The sequence below is a fragment of the Myotis nattereri genome (assembly GCF_964212035.1).
Source record: "Myotis nattereri genome assembly, chromosome: 12".
NCBI lineage: Eukaryota > Metazoa > Chordata > Mammalia > Chiroptera > Vespertilionidae > Myotis > Myotis nattereri.
In genome coordinates this window covers 73,852,017-73,866,612 of record NC_138087.1, presented here as the reverse complement: position 1 = coordinate 73,866,612, position 14,596 = coordinate 73,852,017, and the positions used below count along the sequence as shown (strand labels likewise).

General features: G+C 48.8%; 1 protein-coding gene across 1 annotated transcript in view; it reads right to left on the bottom strand.

Annotated features, from left to right (window-relative positions):
• Window positions 1–826: 826 nt before the first annotated feature.
• Window positions 827–14,596, bottom strand: part of RABGAP1 (RAB GTPase activating protein 1) — a 130,542-nt gene continuing 116,772 nt past the window's right edge. Inside the window, exons 20-26 of the mRNA XM_081104111.1 lie at window positions 9,366–9,458; window positions 8,896–9,006; window positions 6,953–7,057; window positions 6,040–6,123; window positions 5,582–5,653; window positions 3,687–3,884; window positions 827–2,439 (exon numbers count right to left, since the gene is read on the bottom strand). Of these exons, the coding sequence (XP_080960237.1) occupies window positions 2,317–2,439; window positions 3,687–3,884; window positions 5,582–5,653; window positions 6,040–6,123; window positions 6,953–7,057; window positions 8,896–9,006; window positions 9,366–9,458 (786 nt within the window). The 3' untranslated portion in view covers window positions 827–2,316. The remainder of the gene's footprint in view (window positions 2,440–3,686; window positions 3,885–5,581; window positions 5,654–6,039; window positions 6,124–6,952; window positions 7,058–8,895; window positions 9,007–9,365; window positions 9,459–14,596) is intronic.

Here is a 14,596-nt window from a genome sequence, read left to right as displayed (position 1 = left end):
TCTGAGGCACGTTAAGCCTCTGTGCCGAGGCGGGCTGGTGTTTGGACTCCTTTGTCTGGGCCAGGGCATAGCTGCAGAGGTGAGGATTGCTATTGAATCCCTAATTCCTGGTCACTGAGACCCCTGGGAGTGGAAAAGCCTAGAAAAGGCTGTCCTGGCTTCTTGCCCAGGGTGGCCAGCCTGTGAGAGGCAAAGGGAAAGAAACCGCCGTGCTCTGGAGGCCCTGCCATGGCCCAGGCCCTTGCCCAGCTTCAGGGGGGCTCACTCACCACCTTCCCTTCTTTGTGGCCTGCATCTCAACCCACTTCCTCCCAAGCCTGGGTGTAGTAGCTGAGGTCCTGGAGGGCAGGCAGGCGACGCAGAGCGGGGAGCACTGTTCTTCCTCCTGCTGCAGAGAAGGGGTGGGGCGGTAAGGTCGGCAGGGTCTGGGAGCCTCATCCCCTGGCTGTCCATGCCACCACTTCTGAGCTCCAGCAGAGCAGACCTGGACCCCAGGTAATCTGCCTACCTTTCTGCTCTTCATTCTGGGCGGGAATCCACTCTTCCATCTCAGCCGGGCGAGATGCTTTTGTCTTTTAAGGCTTAATTACACCCTTATGATTTCCCTAAACCTCGAACACACAAACAGTGCCTCACCTATTTCTCAGCGGGACAATGCTCACGATGAAGGCGGAGCCTGTGTCTTCTCACCCCATGGGCCTGGCACCTCAGCTGCTTACAAAGGATCGGAATGGAGGTGGCTGCGGCTCTCACACCGCATTTGACTTCGCTGACAGTGGGGGTTGGGGAGATGCTGCACGTGATAAAACTGGTTTTTACAAAGCAGTGCTGTTTGTACCAAAATATTTAATGAATATGCTGTTAAAATAAAACCAACGGAAGAAATAGTAATACAATTTTACTGGTTTATATTTCAATTCATAAAGTTAACACACTAAGACTACCCTAACACAATGTCCACGCACCTAGATTTAGACGGGCTTACAGCTGTTTTGGTAACTGAACAAGAAAGACACAAAGTGGTGGGGGGAAGGTGGGGGGAGATGACCTCAGCAAGTGTCAGTACAGCCAATGGGAAAAGATACAAAACAACCCAAGTGTCTACATACAAACCAGCGCCTCTTGTAACCTGCTACCTCCAACCACGCAGAGACGACGACGAACCATCTGCAAGACAGCCTGCTGGCACATCACTAGAGAAGTTAAAAGTCTGTGTTTGTTTAAAAAAAGGTGCTAAAACCTCCATTCCATAGTTTTGAAGCGAGAACTTGCAGCCCATTTAAACAGCGAGGTTTGCACCCAGCCACACTCCAGGGGAGGACACGGGCCAGCAGGATGGGGCCTGGGTGTCCCACATGTACATTTACACAGACACACACAGCTCAGTGTCCTCCTCACTTACACAATCTGTTGTGCAAAACACCTGGAATCTCGAAGTGAGGGAGCTTGTCACAACTCTCAGAACGGCAGGGAGGAGAGCAGAACCCAACAGACCTGGAGTGAAATTAAGTGCCCACATAACCACATAATTAAGTTGTGCAGATCAGTCCTAGTCTGGGATTTAAACACTGTCATTTGGGGGCATTGGGAAAAGATATTTTTATATATATATACATATACACACATGACACATTGAGCAAAATAAGATTTGTCCACATTATGATTAATCCAGTCTCATGGTCACCCACCCCAGCCCTGTGAAGTCATTTTGGCAGCTAACACTAAAAAACAACAGGAACCATGAGAGTTGCATAGAATTGATCTGAAACGTGAAAAATGCCAAACCAAAACCTGTGCATCATATAGTTTAACAAAACTAGACTGCTTCACTGCACCCATGAAACCCTCCTCCTCTTTAAAACAAAGTGCTTCTCCATTACCCAGAGGACCCTCTGCTGGCACTGACGCAGGTAAGAATTACTGGAGTTCCTGATCCTCTGCCCCACCCCACCCAGCCACAGTATATATAACGTGTATTAAAAAAAAAGTTACAGATTTAGGAAAAAAACCAACAGCCTGAAAGGGTTCCCCCAACTCTGATCATGTCAGCTCAGCCTGTGGGCTGGGTGAGCCTGGGAGTCGCCTGGGAGTGATTTCCTAGAGCGTCCAGAGCAGCCGCTGGGCTGGCAGGCCTGTTAGTGTCAGTAGTTAGGCGCCTGCTTCAGGAGCTCTGGGCCAATGACCTACCAGTATGCTTCTAGGAATCTGACTTAGGTACATCTGGTCCTGGGACATGTCACAGAATCACACATCTGGCCAAAGAAGGCAACAAAAGGTGGTGTGTTTTCTGACGGCGTCTGGAGGCCGCAGCTGCTCTCAGCAAGTCTCTTTCCCTTGAACGCCAGTCGCTGTCTTTATGGAGCTCAGTGTTCGGTTAAACCACGTCTTCTTGGCTGCTTGTACCTCATTTAGGGCAAGGCCCAAATGGTGCTCCAAGTCCTGCAAGCGGAAGACTGCGTGAGGATGCTGGCTCCAGTGCCGAAGACGCTGCCTCCCCAAGAGCTGAGCCAGGACAGGAATTCAGTCTATTTACTTTTGAGAGGCCTCTGGAAATTCCCCCTTCTCACATTGACATGGAAAGAGCTGGAATGCCTAAAGCTGTTAAGCCCTCCTTGTTTCTTGCCTAGTCTATTAACACTGCCTCCTACACAAACCCCTCCCTCCCTTGTCCACCGCGGCACATCAGGCACAGAGCTCATGCCCGGGTAAGGCTGCATCCTGGACTTGCAGAAAGAACCTCAAGTCTACACTCCTGAGCAAGGCACTTGAGACGCTGGTCTGGGCCAACACGCAGGCTGTTTGAGATCAGCACCCACATCCACCCCTACCTCCTAGGGCTCCTTGCTGGGCAAGCCCACACCTCCCTGTGCTGCTCCCTCCCCCAGGAATGCCTAATCTTCTTTCTCTTCTGTAGCTGCAACCTGTCCAATTCTTTGATCACAGCTCAGACACTGCTTGCCTGTCCTGGGCAGTCTTATGAGCCATGTCTTAGCTTTGCCGCCCCAGCATCGAGAACAGGGCCTGGCGAAGAGCAGGTACCCAGTGAATGTATGAGACGTGGGAGGCCCAGCCTAAGCTTGGTTCCTGTGCTCAGCACTGGTGCTGACAGAACTAGCCAGACAGTATAAAGAGGACCAAGATCAGCCCCAATTCCTTCACCAGGAATGGAGGCTCGGATAAATTAGGTAACATGTCCAAAGTCACCAAGCTAGCTACGTGATGGGAGCTGGGACATAAGAGCCGGCATTTATGAAGCCGGCACACGCTGCGTAAACCCTTTCTACGCATTATCTCCTTGTCCTCACTCATCATCTCCACTTGCAGATGAGACTGGAATGGAGAAAGGTTACTAACTCAAGGTCGAAGACTGATAGTACAGCTGTGACTTGAAAGCACGTATTCTCTGCTCCACCAAGAAGCTCCCAAGCTTGATAATTATCATTAGGAAAAAGGTCAATGCTTAGGACAGGCCACATCAACATCCACTGGTAAATAACATGTAACGGGCTTCTTCCCGTGAGCATCATAGTCAAAGCTGACAAGAGAAAAGAGCCCCAGTCCCTAAAGATCATGCTGGCGTTCCCCACACCAGGACCCCTCTGGCCAGTCCGAGTCTCATGGCAGCAAGAGAAGAGGCAGCGCTTTGGTCCCAGGGCGGGGGGGGGGGGGGGGGGGGGTGCTGTTACCTGTATCTTACACTCGGCCTCCACCAGTTGCAGCTTGGTCTGGGCCAGCTCCAGTTCCATCTCTCGCAGCTGGTTCTTGAGCGTCTCCTTCTCCTCATCTGTGTCCTCATCTAAAGCTTCCTTAGCTGCGCTGATGCCCTTTATGCGCCCTTCTTTGTTGAAAAGCTCTCGGCAGCGCTCACAGTCATCTACTTTTTGCTAAAATTGAATGTCAGATGTAAAGAGACAAGAAGAGAACTGGTCGTTTAGAAAGTGTGAGCATCACCCTCCTGGAGCCAAGAGGTGGCTTCTCAGTGGGCACCACAGCTTCTGAAAACCTGCCCCCTGTAACCAGGTAGACGGCCTATGGGAAAACCACCTGGCGCTCTACACTGAAAGCAGTAAAAACAGTCTGATGTCGTGATCCAGTCAGTAATCGTATCTAAGAACCTTGGCTAAAAAATGAAGCAGCAGTGACTAGATACGATTTATGTACAAGGATTTCACTGCAGAATGAGAGAGAAGCTACCCAACACCTGGGAGAAATTCAATACACTGGGCTGTATTTATACAGGAAGCATGCAGCCTCTAAGTTTCTGAGGAATTTTTCATAAGATGGTAAACAAAAAATGTATCTATAGTATGGTTAAAATACATAAAATATATTTTCAAAACATATTTTCTTACTCATCAAAATAAGATGCCACTGACTGTAAGAAACATCATCTTACGTTCTTCTAAGAAAACATTCTGCCAACTAAACCAAAACCTGCCCCAATTTCAGAGATGTGAGTGTGAATGCATATCTTAGAATGAATGAAATTGTGTGTTAAACAGAACAAAGACTGAAAGCATATACAACCAAGTGTGCACGATGGTGGTTATCTGTGGATAACAAGATTGTAGGGGGTGACCAGCAGGCGTGGCTCAGTGCCTGAGCATGGACCAATGAACCAGGAGGTGATGGTTCAATTCCCAGTTGAGGCACATGCCTGGGTTGCGGGCTCAATCCCCAGTATGAGGCATGCAGGAGGCAGCTGATCAGTGATTCTCTTTCATCACTGATGTTTCTCTCTCTCTCCCCCATCTCCCTTTCTCCCTGAAATCAATAAAAATGTATTTAAAAAATTGTAAGAGGTTTTTTTCTTATATACTCTTCCAAATTTTCTGCAATGAGTTTTATTAGTTCTGGAATCAGACAACAAATTATATTTAAAAAATAGCTACTGCTGGTTAAACACGTCTTGTGGGGACTGGGCATCATCTTGCTCCAGGTAGAATGTTCTAAGCAAACATGGTCATGAGCACAGAACTCTCCATTTTCCTCTCCACTCAAGCGTAAGTATGTGAGGGAAGCATCTTTCAGTAAATGACTCATCTTAGTAAAATTTGGTAAGTATTCTTATACAGGTACAGCTTAAAGAAAGAAGCATCGTTACAAAAGCTCCCAAATTGGCAACAACTACACTTTAAAAAGTCAAGTCGTCGTCGTGGCACGTGGATCATTGTGACAGCAGAGGGAAGTGTCCACGCAGGTGGGAGGGACAAGTCACACCGCAGTCCTGGCCTCCAGGCCCCAGTGCTGCGCAGCATGCACTGCCCACGCGGCAGCACCCGGAATCTAGAGCCGCCTCTTTTGCTTACAAACTCCCCGGAGGAGATGCTGTACACATTTATAAGGACAAGGACCTTGGATTTTGAGATCTAAAGCCAGAGCTCTTTGGGTCTCATCTGTATTCCCCTCCAGAGGACACAAGCACGGGATCAGCTGTCAATTACTGAGTCAGGCTGTGGTGTTTGTCAGCTTCTCTCACTTCTGAAATCAAAGTACCGCCCTTACTCAAAATCTGCAGTGCTGGTTACAGCCATAAACTGAGCTAGGTGCTATAAAATTTCTTTGATAAAGGAAGACTTACCCGAATTTTCTCAATTTCCACTTTATTAGCTGTCTGCTGCTTCTCCAATCTTTCACTCAACTGAGAACAAATCTAAAGGAACAGACATAATATCAAATGAAAATCTGGAGCCACACCATCAGCTGCATACTCTGGGCTGGGTCCACGCTCAGCCTGCAGGCCCCTGTCAGCACCACACGTGATGGCCACCGTTTCTGCACCGTGAAACACACATGCACAGAAGGTGCGACCTGCACCTGAAATGCTCCCAGGAACACAGTGTGGCTTCACTTATAAGCGCCCACATGCATGCTGGGCACTCACTGTGCCTGGTGCTCTACCTACACACCGAGATCGCAACTCCCTTACTCTGCAGTTGACCAGCGAGGCAACGTGGCCGGGCGTGAAGTGACTGGTCAGAGCCGGAAGCTCTTGGGTGAGGAGGGGACACAGCCCAACCCCCTGGTGCGTGGACCCACCTGCTTGTAGTCACCGATGATAGAACTGTTTTTTTTAATCTCAGATTCTGCCTTGTCGAGTTCCCGCCGACACATTTCTTTTAGCTGCGTACATGGAAGAGGCAGAAGTGTTTTAAGGGAAATATAAAGGGCTTCCCACAAAGCCCAGACCTGACTCTGCCAGGGCCCGCCCGCCCTCCCTCCCTCCCTCCCTCCCTCCCTCCCTCCCTCCCTCCCTCTTCTTGGCATCACTAACCCGTTTTCTTGATGCCAGGAGAGGGAGGGAAGAGTCAAAATGTCCCAAAACACCCCACCCCACCCCACTCCGGGGTTTGCTGAAGCTTCTGCCTGAGAGCACCCCGGCCTGTGGGCCTGAGGAGCCACAGAGCAGGGACGGAGCTGATGGAGCGCCACGGCCGCCTCAGTAACTGACCTCCCGTCTGTGCAAAGTGCCGTCACCTCGCACCTCAGGCAGCCCTGTCTGAGACCAGGAGTCACCTTTACGGAAAACGGGGGGGAAGGGGGAGGGGATGGGGCTGGCCCCAGGGCACCTAGCACCCTAAGCTCTTCCTATGGCTGCAGGTCTGTGCCCCAGGGACTGTAGAGCTGGCTGCGGACAAGCCTTCCAGTTTGCTCTCGGAGGACATGTCAGTGGACAGGTAGAAGAGCCAGACATGTTAGGGTGTTGCTTTCCTTCTGCAGAGATGCTAACCCTATTGCCTGTCACTCAGATGTGGGCACACAGGGATTTCTCTTGCCTCACTGTGCTGTAATTATTAAGAATCATTACGCTTTACACGGTACATTAAAAAGGCTCACGGAAACTGAGCCACCTGTCCCAGCTTCTCCAGTGCCAACAGGAAGCCTCCAGCCACACTCCCCCCATCACGTGTCCGCAGGGCACCAGGGCTACGGGCGGGCGAAGCTCCCTCACCTGAGCAGACTCCTCTTCCAGCCGCCTCTTCTCTTCTTCTGCATCGATCAGCTTCTGTTTGGTCATAAGCAGCTCCTTATTCAGTGCGTCTGCCTTTTCCTCGGCCTGAAACAGGTAAGAGACGCTGTCAGTGACCAGAACGGAGAGCGGAAGGGTTCTGAGCCACCCAGCACAACCCCATTTTAAGGGGAACTGTGATGGGGACAGGAGAGGCGAGACGCCCACGGTCGCCCGGAGGCGAGGCCGTGCCCAGTGCCGGCTCGGAGGTCGGGAAGGCACTGGCCAGGAGCACAGCCTTGGGCCTCGGAGCCTAGGCTCCGTCCCATCGTTCCCCGACCACGTGCCACTGGCCAAGCCACGGAAGCCTGTCTGCGCCTCGCTCTTCGTCTGAGGGATGAAGTGTGGGAAGGACTAACTAAGCACAGGCTCTAGCTCAGTGACGGCGAGCCTTCGGAGCTCGGCGCGTCAGCATTTTGGAAAACCCTAACTTAACTCTGGGGCCGTGTCACATATAGACATTTTTTGATATTTGCAACCATAGTAAAACAAAGACTTACATTTTTGATATTTATTTTATATATTTAAATGCCACTTAACAAAGAAAAATCAACCAAAAAAATGAGTTCGCGTGTCACCTCTGACATGCGTGTCATAGTTTCGCCATCGCTGGTCTAGCACATAGTAAACCCTCGGTAAACAGAAGCTGTCATAATCACTAATAGCTATAATAAATTCTGGTTTTCCTCCTCTAAACTCTCAGTATTTCCTCTGCTTCATCAAACAAGTTCCACATTTTGGTCTCCTTGTCACCTGATAAAGGAAGCCACCCCTTTCCTGTTTTTATTCCATTAATGGCGATCCTCCACCCGTTTCTCCTAAGACACACAAAGGTCTGGAAGGCAGACCTGTGGGTCCCAGTGAAAACGATATGAGTCCCCGACACGGACAGTCCCAGGACACCGAGGAATGAACGACTGTGGCAGCACAGAGGGCAGTGAGGGATACAGCAGTGCACAACATTTTCACACACATTCGGTGGAGCAAGGGCCTCATGGGTCACAGACACTCCTGGTACACTGTACCATGTAAGTCCCCTGTTAACCCGCAGCAGCCTGAGCCTCTTTCTAGAGCATCAGGAAACCTATGAGCAGGAAGTAGTCTTAGGAGCCTGACAGGGAAACCTACCTAAGTCAGGTGCTGGTAAACTCTGGCCTATGCACCAAATCCGCTGGTTCTTACAAATAAGGTTTTATCATAAGCAAACAGCCATGCTCATTCATTTACTTACTATCTATGTGTGGTTAGTTCTGCACCAGTGGCAAAGCTGAAGAGCCGTGACAGAGACCATGTGGCCCACAGAACCGAAGATATTTACTATCTATCCCTTTACAAAAAAAGCTTGCAACCTCTGACCTAAACCCTGAATGAGAGACTACACTTCTTCTAAGGGAGGCCTGTGGTAGAGAGAATGGACAAATGCCTGCCAGAAAAGCCATCACCTCAAACTCAAGACTCGGAGAAGCAAAGAAAGACGGCCTATCTGCCAACAGAAATTCCTGACGAAATCAAGCATCCTGGGCACCGGGCTTTGCTATAACCGGCAGTGCTTAGTCAACAGGCACAGGATATGCAAGAAACAAAGTCTCTTCTTGTTGTAGGGGGAGGTGAAGAAAATCATAGTGATCACATGCTACTGCCAACTGTGGCAGCATGAGAAGCGCCAGAAGCCTCTCAATCCAACAATGCTTGGGAGGAAGTTCAAGGACTGAAGGACGGCTTCCTGAGCTCATCACTGACCCCTGTAGGAAGAGGGGGAAGGAATGCTGGCAAGAGCCGTACCTTCAGAGGAGGATAACTCACCAGAACAACACACAGTACTTTCACGTGACTAAGGAGAAGTCAGTGTTGAACACAATCTCTCCCTGCAGCCGAGTCAGACTCACGTTATCCAGGTCCTTGCGCAGCGCGATCTTGCTGGTCACAAGCTCGTGGGCTAAGTCATCATTTTCCTGTTCCAACCTCATGTTCGCTTCTTGTAAACGTCTGTTCTCCCGCTGAGAGATGAAAAGACACATAAAAATCAGATGAAAATGACAGTGTTTCAGGGCTAACCTTCAAAACTCCCTTGAGTCCTATGGAAATTGTGGGAGATGTAGCTGGTCCTAATGGGCTACCAATCAATAATTTCAGAAAAACTTAACTGATAAGTGACCTCGTCAAGTAACTATGTCTTATTAACGGTGCCAAAATGCCACCGAACTGTAACAAACTAGGCCGCTGGTTTGAAGCAAAACAAACTTTTTCTTACTTGCAAACTCAAACTGAAACTTGAATCTAGAAACAGTAGCACTGAATTTTAAAAGGAATGCAACAAGGCTGTTACAGGCACAATGATAGGAAATGACAGGCGAACCTCAAATCGTTCGATGGGGTCTTCCTGTTGGGCCTGCTGTTCCCTCATGGTGTGATATTCCTTTTCATATTTTTTCAGCTTCTTCTGACTAATCTGTAGGATAAACCACAGCATGAATTAAAAAGTATCAAAAGTGGTGGGCGCTTCAGGGACTTCACTAAGGACAGAGCTGTCCCAGTCACTATGAAAATGTTATTTCCTAATTTGGGAGGGAAATCATCAGAATGGGGCACCGTCCAGGACCCAGAATTCTCACTCAATGGCTACTGTGTCCAGGGTTCTGTTGGGAATAACTGGCTCACAGTTTTTACTAAGTGTTAGAAGGACCACCGACAGAGAGCTCTTCCTATCTGAGCCTGGGTCCCACTGTCCCTATCATCATCCTCATCCCCATCCCCATCTTATCTAGCACCCACCAGCATGGCGACAAGAGGCTTCAAATCTCTGCCCTCACGTACAGTATTCTTCATCCTCCTCCTCCTCATTTTATATACAACTTAACTGAGGTATAAGGAGGTTACGTACTTTGACCACAGTCACTCAGTGAGGGGCTGGCAGATCTGGGATTTGAACCCAGGCAGCGCGACTCCACCCGAGGTTTAGCTACAGCCATCTCACTGTCCTACCACCTGTCAACTTTCCTCTCTACTAGCTCCTGTGCTATCAAACAGGCACAATTCTCTCTGTCCTTCAACACACAGCTCTGCTGACCACTCTACTTGGCTGCTCTTCTGCCCCATCAAACTACTGTCCTCTTTCTCTCAAGCTTTTTCTTACCGACAACCACTGCCAACCACAGGTCTACACCCGTCACTTCCACCTCTTTCGGGGCCTGCTCTAACGACTCTTTATGAAATATCCCCTTGAAGATCACAGAGTGGTGTCTTTTTCACTCCGTCCAGTGCATTCTCTCTCTTCCCAACTAGACTTCAAATCTCTTGACTTTCATGCTTTACCATGACCAACCCGCTCCTCTCCTCTCAGGAGATCCTTTCTCCCTTCCTCTTAGCTCTCCTCCCGAACAGGCCGTTTCCCCTTTTACTCATTAACCCTTCTCTTTCTTCAATCTGGACCGTAACTGAGGGCATCCTCAAGACACAACCCTTAGTCTTTTGTTTTATTCCTTCCTCTAAACCACTAACCCATTCTCTTTGGTGTTTTTAAAATTATATTTTTAAGAATTATAAAATATAAGAAACAGAAAAGTGATAAAACAGGTATATGCAACTTAAGGAATGATGACAAGCTAACGCTCATCCCTTCCCAAAGCTTCAAGAATCAGCACCATGCTGCCTCACAAATCTCAGCTGCCAGTTCCAGGCAATGCGGAAACTGAGCTTGTTTAGTCCAACATTTCTCATTTTATAGACTGAAGAAACTGAGACCTCCAGGGGGCGGGACAGGCCCAAGTCTGCAGCGCCTCCAATTCTCTGTCCCACCTCACTCGTGCTGCTGGTGTTCCCCCTCCCACCAACTCTGTAGACCCCTGTGCTCCTCGGGGTGTTGATGTCTGCTTCAACCAGAGCTGATCCTGGAGTCTGGCTGCCGCCCAAGGGGAGGCCACCAAGCACACAGCACTGTGCCCTGGCTGCAGTTATAGAAATGTCCATTAAACACTTGGGGGTGTGGCTACAAGTGGGGGAGTGACATTTTTAAACTCAGATCTTCTGCAGTTTAAGGCCAATGCCGGGGTAAACTTTTATTGTATAATTAGAGGCCCCGGGGCACGAATTCATGCACAGGTGGGGTTGCTCGGCCTGACTGGTGATCAGGGCCGACTGGGCCAGCCAGCTGGGGGGGAAGGGACCGCAGCCAGCCGAGTGGGAGGGACTGAGGGAGGTTGGCTGGCTGCAGGAGGTTGGCTGTGGAGCACACTGACCACCAGGGGGCAGGTCCTGCATTGAGCGTCTGCCCCCTCATGGTCAGTGCACATCATAGCTACCGGCCAGTGGCCCGGTCGTAACAGTCACTTAGGCTTTTACATATATAGGTGTCATTCACAAAGAAAGCACCTAAATAAAACATCTGCATGATCAATAAGTGTATAAACTATCCTAACAGATCAATAGTGGAGCAACAGAAACTAAAGGAGATGTGTGGGAGGCAAAACCCGCCTCCCAGCGCGCTCTGCTGTCAGTGTGGCAGATAACAAGGAGGGACTGGTTAGGAGTCTCCCTTGGTGCTTCATTAAAAAAAAAAAGAAGAACTGACATTAAATCCTACAGAACATTCATTCTCACAAATCTTCAGGATTCTCCAACTTTCATTCTCATGCAGGGGCAAGGAAGAATTAACAATTTTTTCCTATAAACACATTTTAAAAGGTTAATTACAAAATAATGTCTTCTACATTTCATTACCCCTAATTATAAAAGCCTCGTTCTCAGACTGGCACAGCTGTGCGCGTCTAACGAGCACCTGATAAATGCTGGACCCTCTACATCTGGTTATCTCATGGATTCTTAGATTTTCGTGATAAGATATGGGCATTTCTTTATGCATTTCCCATGTTTTTCAAGTGTTCTGCAGTGAGCATAAGGTGCTTTTATAATTAAGTATACAAAGTGCATGCTGTTAGAAAGAACTCTCATAACGACTCTGGGCTTCTGTGCCAGGACTGAACACAGGCAAAGCTCCGTCTTCCGCGGAGCTTGTGGCCCAGACCTTCTCACCGGCTCAGGCTCCCTTCCCACTGCTCAGCCTCACTGCTTCTGTTTCCTTCTTACTCCCTCCCTCCCTTAAGCCCTTACCCACCAACCCCATCACAAACAAAAATAAGTAAAAGCAGCACTGCTTATCATGGGCTCGCACTGACCCTGCCTCTCAGCATGGATGGCTGCACACCAGAGCCAATAGTTCAGGCTGTCTCGGAGGTACAGACCCCACAAAGAAGGCCGATTCCTGACCCCGCAATGCGGAATGGAGAGGCACCAATGCAGCCTCCACATGCAGCTGCACCCAGGAGAGACCAGCACCCACCTCTCGCCTGCCTGTCTCATTATCAGTCTCTAGGTCAGAACATTTCTCCATCCCCTGCCCACACAGAGTGCACAGAAACGATGAATTACATTGACCACCCTTTACATCTACCTTTCCTCTGAATGGAAATGGCAACAAAGTGAGCGTCCAAGGCAAGCCTGGCCCCTCGGCCTGCACAGGCCCACACCCTCTTCACCTCTCAAATGAGCGCTCCAACATCACTTCATTAGGAACCCTTCCCTGACACCTCCTTCCCCCATCAGGCAGGTCTTTCCTTATATATTCTCATGACATCAGGGCAATTCCTTCATGCACCTGTCCAAATCCACAATTATTTACTTATGTGCTTACTTAATTGTCTGTCTTCCCAGTAGGTAGCAGGCCTCATCTGCTTTGCTTACCACCATATCTCCAGTGCCCAAGTTTAATGCCTACAACACAATCGGGACTCCAATAATCAGATACTGAACAAATCAAAGCCAATGGCCATCCTTTACATCTATAATCAGGATGCAGCAGGGGCATTTATTTACCCAACAACTGAGCACAGCTAAGGGGAATGTTCTTTGTAGGCATTATAATACAAAGATGTATACAGGTCACAATATGCAAACTCCACAGGGCAGGAACTATTATTCATTGCAAAATTCTGAATGCTTGACCCAGAGTAAGCATGAAAATACTTAATGAATAGAGACATAGTCCCCACTCTAAAAAGTTCAAGGGTCATTTTGTCTGTCTCTTAGTTATACCAATAACATTTTAATCGAATTCAGGAAGTAGGACAGCTATGGAATCAGCCCCAGAGCAAGGAATCACACCCTCTATTGGCTGACACCTCTAAGGAGGCGGTGGAAATCACAGCTTCACACACAGTGGCATTTTTGCCCTGAGAGATTATATTTGAACCCTGGCTGGGTGGCTCAGTTGGTGGGAGCATAGTCCCTTACACCAAAATATCATTAAATGTTATCCATAATACTTGTGAAGTATGTCACCTTTTAATTTGAATGATAACTTCAATGATTATCTTAATTTCTAGAAGTTCTATTTCCTTTTCTTTTTAAACACCCCATTCATTTTGCCTTATCATTTCTGTTCTTTCTTGGGATTATAGATAGTTTGTACCCATCCCCTCAAGGCGCATAAAGAAGGCAACTGATCGATGTCTCTCTCACATCAATGTCTCTCCTCTACACCCTCCACCCCCCAAAACAACACTAAAAAAGTACATCCTCAGGTGAGGGTTAAAAAAAAGGTATTTAAAAGTTTTTGTTTAAATGTTCTTTTTTGGGGGGGAAATCTAAGAGTGTCCTGGGATCAGACCAAGTTTGTACTAAATTTAGGTAAAACCAATGTTATACCCACTGCAATCTGTACGAGGTTCCTAACATGTCAGGAACAGAACCAAACTGAAAGTGTCCTGAGAGCCATGGTTCCCATAAAAAGCGACGTCCTCATAAAAGGGCACAGAAGGCAACTCTGCCCCTACCCACCCACAGCAACAGAACATTCGACATCCCATCCCGGAGGGCTCCCAGGCTCCCTGAGGCCCAGCCACACACAGTCCCCAGTTAAGAAACTTAGAATTCCACAGTGGAGACTTGGAAATGTCAGTTTGACATTTTGGTAGAAGTACAGAGCTAGTCCCAAATCCCTCCCTTTGGTGACCCATCATCAATCTTCACAGGAATCGGACACTGCTCTCTCTTCACACAGGGGCCACATGCCCTAGGAAAGGCAGCACCTGCCAGCCTCTGGCACAGGCAGGGATGTCAGGGCCCAGAGTGGGAGAAAGGGAGTGGCTGCAGACTTGCCTGGGGGCGGGGGGGTACAGTCTGCAGGTGGACAGACCAAGACTCGAGTCCTGGCTCTGCTCATGACTCTGTGTAACTAAGGTCAAGCTGCCTTGCCTCGGCTTCAGGCTCCTCATCTGTGAAAACCACCACAAGCCTTTTAAGGGCTGATGTTATGAGGATCACATGATATCAAACATTTGAAGAGCTCACCGAGTGCCCCGCAGAGTGAGGTCTTTCACTTGGTGGTAGCTACTACTTTTACTAATAGAATCAGAAGCAGAACTATCCTCTGCACATGTGCTGCAGAGAATGAGCCATTTAAACAAAGCCCATTTCACACAAAAGAGCAGGAAATTGGCTGCTGACAGGAAAGAGGAGCGAATTCCCAAAGGCCCCTCGCTGGGCTGGAGACATAGGGAGTCGGCAAATGTGGGAGGATGAATGTTAGTGGCC